Source organism: Ctenocephalides felis, unplaced genomic scaffold (assembly GCF_003426905.1).
Source record: "Ctenocephalides felis isolate EL2017-DRISC unplaced genomic scaffold, ASM342690v1 CF-g0.4_SCAFFOLD_01604, whole genome shotgun sequence".
Classification (NCBI taxonomy): Eukaryota; Metazoa; Arthropoda; class Insecta; order Siphonaptera; family Pulicidae; genus Ctenocephalides; species Ctenocephalides felis.
In genome coordinates this window covers 9,315,041-9,323,810 of record NW_020537758.1, presented here as the reverse complement: position 1 = coordinate 9,323,810, position 8,770 = coordinate 9,315,041, and the positions used below count along the sequence as shown (strand labels likewise).

The window sequence follows — 8,770 nt, the reverse complement described above, 5'->3', positions numbered from 1 at the left end:
TCCGTCGGTCGGCGTGGTCTGGCCAGACTTTTTTCGACTTCAATTAAAAAAAAATACTTCTAGTAATCCTATCGACTTGAAATTTCTTGACTTTTCTTAAAATTTCATTAGCTGTCGATCAATGAAAAAATCAGGACAAAAAAATGTACAGAAATATTAACTTTTTTTACAGAAGTATTAACTTTTAAATACTTTGAACGGTCGGAAAGGTCTGTCTAGACCACCCATACATTTTGTATGAAATATACGCTTTTTGATATATGTAAACCAATATTTTGTCTTTTTTATGGTATATTCTATTCAAACTGCGTTGTATATATTCTTTATTGCTATGTGTTGTAACATGAATGTTAGTATTTTCATGACGAGAGTTCTGTGAAAACCTACCAAACTTATTGGTAATCGCAAACACTGAAAATCGGATGAGTAATGTACACATTATCAACAATTTTTCTACCCGTACTTTGTTCGAATTTTTTTTTTTTGGAAACCTGTAGTGAAATTATATTTTCACTTAGAGTTTTACAGCTCTTTTCAAAGGCGACGCACCTCATTTCGTTTTCATTTGAATTTCACATTCATTTCAAAGGCGCCGAAAAAGAATAAATATTGTTTTTCATTGATATAAAACAGAAAAATTAACAAAAAAAGCAACGATTTTTTTATATTCCTTGAATTTTTTTATATAATATAATATGTAATATTTTTATTATAAGCAAGCTTAACACCTGCAAAGACGGTAAGAAAAAGAAAAAATCAAAACTATAAATATTTACTACTAATAATCGTTAATATATAAGACACCAAAAATTCATTTATCCCATATAAATGCATGTAAAATGAATAGTGGTCCAGTCAGACCTTTCCGACCGTTCGAAGGTGAAAAAATATCCGACCGACGGAGGGTTAAAAATGTAATAAATCATTCTATAAATTGAATAAAATATGTCTATTATCTTCCCCCCCAGACGTTCGATTCGGCCTAACAACCGCCTTAGCCTGGCTGCTCCTCGCCACGAACGCCTTCTCGGGCTCCTCTTCGGGCGGCGGCGGTAGCGGCTCGGCGACCACCGGCGAGTCGCAGCTAGGCCTCGGTCGCGCCGTCAACGTGTTCGTCCGCTACGGCTACCTGAGCATATCGATGCGAGTGGTGCCGAGAAACGACACCGACTGGCTGTTCAGGGAGCCGACGGTCAGCGTCTTCCGCGGGGTCAACATGATAGGCGATCAGGGAAGGAAGCAGGACGAACACGACTCAACGGGGTTCAGGGGTGATTTTCATATGGAGTTCTGTGATAATCTGAGGCAGTTGCTGCAGGCTTATTTTAGGTAATAAAGGAGTAATGGAATGGTCGTACATTAGTTGGGTAGATAAATTTACTACATTATTATCAGGAGTTAGTGATGTTTTACTACACTAGTGAGAACAGAACTAGTGGTGCATGGCATCGTGTCTTAAGGCAAATTGCTAGAACTTCCCGTACCAGAATTATATATTCGAGGGAAAAAAATCAGTAATCATATTTACATATTTATATCGATCAATGATTATTATTGTTTTGAACATTTACAAACGGAAAATTATAATCACTATATATTTTATCGTTCATAAAATATACAGTGACGATTTTATCGCTCAAAGCACTTGAGAAAGTTTACATTAGCAAAAGGTGACGAATGAATCCATCTGGGGATATATTTCTTACGATTAGAATAAGGCATTTGAAATATACGTGTATACATTTTCAAACTAAGTTGTGAATTTAAGATTTATATTTGAAGTCGAAACTTTTAATATTTTTGAAATTTTGGAATTTTTTCGATCATTCAAATCTGTTGATTCGTGCGCCCGAAATCGTGGACGAAAAATTGTATCCAAACATACACAAACACACACATTCATTTTTTCTGAGGTATGCCAAAATGTTCAGAAACCTTTTTATTTTCGATTTTTTTGCGATTACACCTAAGTCTGTTTTTACACGGTAGATTGGTTCCAGAAGAAGCCGTGTAAAAAAAATCGTGTAAAAAAAGACATTGATCTTATACAAAAATGGGTGATTTGTTCCTAATCTCTAAAACCTATTAAAATTGTTGAAAAACAAGAATTTTTAAGAACAAGAATTAAATTAGTGCTATTCACATTTGCTTTGACCAGTAAAAATTGTTTGTACGCGCTAAAGGGGAATTCACTTAAATCTTTAAGCTAGTGTTTGCAAACTATCGATACTATCGATGGTTTTTTGACTTTTAAAGACTTTTTTCTTTCATAAATACTTTTTTGTGATATGAACATACTTCGCAAAAATTAAATTTGACAAAAAAATTTCAGTACATAAAATTTCAAATCGTGCTAAATGAAATAAAATCGTGTAAAAACGTGAAATAAAATCGTGTACAAAAAGACCGTGTAAAAACAGACTTAGGTGTACTATAATTTACCCTATTGGAAGTTAATTATTTACATAATATGTACATTTCGACACTGTATGTGTGTCATCATCCAACCAGTTAATAAATTCAAACCAGGAAAAGGCACCTACGCAAATTTAAACACTGTGTTTAATTTAAACGAAGAAAGAACAAAAACCTCGAAAAAAAATAAAATAGTAAATTAAAAGTATGTAACTGTAAAATGTATGTAAATAGTAACAATTATGTATTTAGTAACGTGATCGCCGTGAACAATCTGTTTAAATTTGTGTTTGTGTTTTTTCCTGGTTTTAATTTGGTTGAACTTGCTGAATGATGACACATATACAGTGTCGAAACGTACATAATGAATATATATATAAATAATATATATATATATATATATATATATACATATAAATATCCTTGTAATTTTTTTAACTATGATGTCAAAATGAAAAACAATAAATATTTGAACTAGCCATTTCGCATTTTACAAGTTCATACCAGGAAGAAATAAAAAATTTTTTTGATAACAATTAATACAAAACTTTGGAACTAAATCAAAATAAGAACTAGCTAAATGATGACACACATAAAGTGCCTAAACATCTAAAACAATTTATAAAGTAATAATCGTTTCTTATTCCTATAAAATTTTAAATGTGAAAACTTTACTATAAATGAAAAGTTGAATTTAAATTTGTGTATAACCAGCTTTTAAAAATTTTAAAGTATCATTGAAACGATTTCGTTTAATTATTTTAATTTTGTAGTATAAAATTTATTTTGAGAAATTTGTTATTAACTTTGTCTACTATATGTTGAGAAAAAAAGGGCATTTGAGCCCCTGGGAGCAAAGAAATTCGAAAACATTTATATTAAGGACCACCTCAATATTAGGGTGGTCCTTAAAATGGTCATTTTCGAATTTCCTTGCTCCCAGGGGCTTAAATGGTTCCAATTAGATAAAAAACAATTCTCTGAAAGTTTTAGCTCTTGATATTAACGTTTAGATAGAGCGCAATTCAATCAAAGTTTGTATGGAAAGAGCATGGAAATAAATTTGAAAATTTAAATAAAATGTTTTAGGTATAAGTTAGCGACAAATGAATGAGTTTTATTTATTCATTTGTTCGCTAAATTACATCTAAAAAACATTTTTAAAATTTTTGAAAATTTCTCCATGCTATTTCCATACAAAACTTTGATTGAATTGCGCTCTATCTAAACGTTAATATTAAGAGCTAAAACTTTCAGAGAATAGTTTTTTATCTATTTGAAACCATTTGAGCCCCTGGGAGCAAGGAAATTCGAAAAAGACCATTTTAAGGACCACCCTAATATATATATATATATATATATAATATATATATATATATACACAAAATCTAATGCCAATTATAAACGAGTTTAGCTTATATTTTTTTATTTTTCTTTTTTTTTCAGAGATTTTGCATTTGAAAGGTTAGACAAACCGTGGAGGGCTTTTACAGCAGGCTGGTTACCTGATACTACAGCCAGAAATTTAGGTAAATAGCGGGTATCCCAGATCTCAACGTCAAGTCGAAACAAAAATATATCCATGCAGCAATTTGAAACATTTGAACAAATTGAAAAAAATCTTGTTATATTTACTAATTTATTTGTTATTATAATATACATATTAGGGAATAATATACTAAAATTTTTAGGTCGTACGTACTGAGGAGCTCTTTAAATAATTTATTTTGCCTAAAAATCTAAGCATCAGACAAAGATTATGGGGGTAGTTTGTGCAGAAAATTGTCAATAACTCAAAATATTCTTAAAGAACTGATTAAATTTAGTATTTGTTATCATAATATACATATTAGGGCATAATATACTAAAATGTTGAAGTCGTACGTTCTGAGGAGCTCTTTAAATAAATATTTTTTTGCTCAGAAATCTAAGCATCAGACAAAGATTAGGGGGTAGTTTGTGCAGAAAATTGTTAATAACTCGAAATATTGTTAAAGATCTAATTAAATTTATTATTTGATATTATAATATACATATCAGAGAATAATATACTAACATTTTATATATATATATATACAGGGTATCCCAGAACTCAACATCAGGTCGAAACAAAAAAAGATCCCATGCAACAATTTAAAACAGTGTATATTGCATTGAAAAAATTCTTGTTATATTTACTAATTTATGCTCAATCTAAATTTTGGGACAATATAAAAACAAATTATTATGAAATTACTGATTTTTTCATTTATAAATTTAAATTCGAAAAAATTTAAAACAAGCTCTAGTATCATCTGAGTTATATTAATGACTAATATTGTCTTAATTATAATAAATTATAATATTATACTTATATTGATAGAGACCACAAATAGGCACCATTTGATGTAACTTAGTTCCATATTTATTATAAAACTTCCCAACACTTTATAAAAATAATTAGGCTATGTTTTACTATAGCCAATTATCATATTATTCTATCTAGGTATAAATTCATCCTTCGTCCACGGCGACCACTGTTACGTCCTAGTCCGTGTATCTAAATACGCCCATAGTGCGGCCCTGGCAGGCCCGGTGCCCCCAAGTGTGGCCCTTGAGGACGCCGTAGCCGACGGTGCAAAAACCCTAAAACCCGGAGACTTCGCCGGAACCGCCGATTTTATTAAAAAATACGGATCGCATTATGTGGCATCGTATTCTACTGGAAACTCTTTGTACCAGGTAAAAAAATAGATGAAACACATTTATGTAATGATAAATTATAAATTATCTTCTATATATATAAAAATAAGTCGGGTTTTCAACAAACAAACCCATTTCGACAATTTTGCATTCGTTGGAAAGGTCTCAGGCTCCGCAAGGTTTATAGCTAAGAAAATTAGTTGTGCATGGCATCGTGCCCTAATGCAAATTGCTGGAACTTCACGCACCGTAATTAAAAATTCGAGTAATGACATTAGTGAGAATTATCAGAATTATGCTTGGTTAAGTCAACGAGCAATTCTTGCCACAAAGAATAATGATGTACACGCACTGAATTTCACCATTCAATCAAAAATTGCTGGCGATTTGGTGACATACCAATTATTCCGACTGGTCTTCCGTTTGACTTCAAACAATTGCAATTTCCAGTTCGCCTTGCGTTCGCAATAACAACTAACAAGTCGCAAGGCCAATCGCTTAGTGTTTGCGGGATAAATTTCAAATAGATTATTTAGAAAATCATTTTTTTTCACATGTACAGTCATACGTTGCCTGTTCACGAGTTGGAAAACCATCCCGCTTTGTTTGTGTTAACGTCAGGCCAAAACACAAAAAATGTGGTTTACCAAAGAGCACTTCAATGAAACGGATAATTTGCGGATTCACTTTCATTTATTTAGAGAAGTTCAACTAAAAAACACTTCATTTTTGTAATCGAAATAAATTCATTACTATTGTATAATAAAATCAAAGTTTCCTTTTCAAATATAAAACAAACAAAAAATTTCTTCATCTTTCTCACGAAACCATCTGGTGGCGAAACGGAGTTCATCGGGTTTGCTAGTATATATTTATAATAGCATTAAAAATATGTATAATATTTAAAAACAATAATGTAATTGAAGTCATACTCCAAATATGACATGATCGGTTTGTCATTGTAATTAGCATTTAGAAATGAACCTTTATTAGAGAAATGAAGTAATTGCTGAGTAATAAATCCTATAATATTCTATAATAACGCCTAAACAAATATTGTTTCCGCAACTTCACCCATCATGTAATAATTGTGTTTGAAGAACTTCATGTAATTAAAATTAACATACATTCATTGACTACTTGTATTTTTTTCTATCTTTTTGCTCGCGATATAATCTGATTCTTTGAACAGCTGTAATATATGTCTTATCTAAAAAATGTTTTCTTGGTAAAGGTAATGTATTATTAATATTTTATTTTTAGGTGTTTGTTTACAGCAGAAGTAAATTTTTACAAATCAAGCAAAGGTTGAAGACTCAAGGTGTTTTGAATTTAACTAGTTTGGAATTGTTGAATTATTTTTCGCCGTGGTATGTTGAACACATGGGTGCCATAAAATGTGCCAGTGGCAACAAGACTGTGGAACAGTGGGCCAATTCCAAATTGGGAGTACAGTATTATATATTCAGGTAAATAGATATTGATATAATCTTATATATAAAAAAAATTCTATAATGATGTATGCACATATACTCCTCCTGAACGATTATTCGGATTTTGATAAATTTTTCTGAAATTTGTTAAGGGATTTTTTTAGGGTGCACGTGATTATAAAATATAGTATTGTAGAAATAAATAGAAAAAATTGCAACAAAATGACATGTATTTGTTTGACATTATATATCATAATGCAATATATTATATTATATTATATATCATAATGCAATATATTATATTATATTATATATCATATATCATTTATGGAAACTTCGAGAAAAAACAAACGATTTATTGACTGAAAATCGGTCATCTGTTTTTCATGACCCTAATTGTGAGTGTTAAAAGTTGTCTACTCTTAAAATTTTTTTTTTTATTTTTCGCACCATTTTTTGGTGAGTATAAAATTAGTTGTCATAATTACTATTAATTAACATTATTTCAAAAATTTTAATTTACTCATGAGCCAAGACAATATTAGGACATACGTGTATATGTATGTAAAAATACTCCTCCTCCTAAGCGACTATTCGGATTTTGATAAATCTTTCTGATGTTTGTAAAGGGAATTTTTTAGGATTTATGAAATTATATAAATATAGTAATATTGTACAAATAAATGGAAAAAATTGCAAAAAACCACATGTGATTGTTTAACATTGAAAATATTTGAGACATTGTTTGGCATTGAAAACAAATAAAAACTGTCATCTACCAAACTTTTAAATTTACTTATGAGCCTAGACAATATTAGAACATATATGTATGTAAAAATACTCCTCCTCCAATATTTCGAGTTATTAATATTTTTTTGCACAACCTATGCCATAAACTTTGTCTAATACGTGAGCGAAATAATTCATTTAACGAGCTCCTCAGAACGTACGACTTCAAAATTTTAGTATATTATTCCTTAATATGTATATTATAATATCAAATACTAAATTTAATCAGTTCTTAAACAATATTTCGAGTTATTAACGATTTTCTATACAAACTACCGCATAATCTTTGTCTGATGCTTAGGTTTCTGAACAAAATAATTTATTTAACGAGCTCCTCAGAACGTACGATCTCAAAATCTTAGTATATTATTCCCTAATATGTATATTATGATATCAAACACTAAATTTAATTAGTTCTTTAACAATATTTCGAGTTATTAACAATTTTTGCACAAACTACCTACAAATACATACAATTCGGCCCTTACGATATCAATTAGGAGAAGTTTAAGATGCGCTTTTAGATATCTTAAATAATACGTCTGTTGGGTCATCTAGTATATATATATATATATATATATATATATATATATATATGTATATATAATATATATTTATTTTTTCCAGATATGCTAGTCTTTTAAAATTACACAAAGACACGGCTCTCCTCAACACTCTCGATGGAATGTTAGGGAACGAAGCCTTATTGCAATTAGACCTTAGGGCCTTGACCCCTGTTTTTAAGGACCCTGCCAAAAAGAAATGGTTCCAGGAGGTCATCGACAACCAGATCAAATTGTGGGAAGTCAATATGTGATTTAGGAAAAAAAGGAAAGACTTAGTACAAGTGAAACATAGTTCTTGTTGGTGACAAAAATAATAATAAAAATAGGAACAAATTCACACAAAATATTTTTTTGTGATTTATATAAAATTCAATAGACAATAATAAACTAGGTAACTAAGTTTCATCAAAATGTGCCTATTTGTAGTCCCTATCAATATAAGTATAATATTATAATTTATTATAAACAAGTTATAATTATTTATAATATTATCGATAAAAATAAAATAGTGTTGTTGTGGGAAAATATTTAGTAAATTTTACCCAAACAAACTATACAAGAAATTTTAACAAAATTTTAACTGATTTTTTTAAAATATTCTAAAATATAATTATAAATAGCAATATGTTTTAGAATGTTTTAAGAAAAATCTGTGAAAATAATAATTAAAATTCACTGATTTTTTTTATCAATTTTTATCAGTTTTATTGAATTTATTATATTTTATATATAAATATATTTTAATACTGTCGTAGAAACTAGTTAAATGTGATAGCTATTAAAGTAGTTATTATAATATTTAAATATGTCGAAAACTTGTATTAGTAAAAGTGCCTTTTTATTTAGGTATATTAATATAATTAGTTTTAATTAATTATTTGATTA

The 8,770-nt window shown here is 29.3% G+C and overlaps 1 protein-coding gene across 1 annotated transcript; it reads left to right on the top strand.

The window, feature by feature from the left end:
* Nucleotides 1–839: 839 nt before the first annotated feature.
* LOC113373322 (torso-like protein) lies at nucleotides 840–8,136 on the top strand. Its single transcript, XM_026613631.1, has 6 exons — nucleotides 840–879; nucleotides 969–1,329; nucleotides 3,862–3,944; nucleotides 4,901–5,136; nucleotides 6,361–6,566; nucleotides 7,947–8,136. The coding sequence occupies exons 1-6, from the start codon at nucleotides 840–842 to the stop codon at nucleotides 8,134–8,136; spliced, it is 1,116 nt and encodes a 371-aa protein (XP_026469416.1).
* Nucleotides 8,137–8,770: the final 634 nt, after the last annotated feature.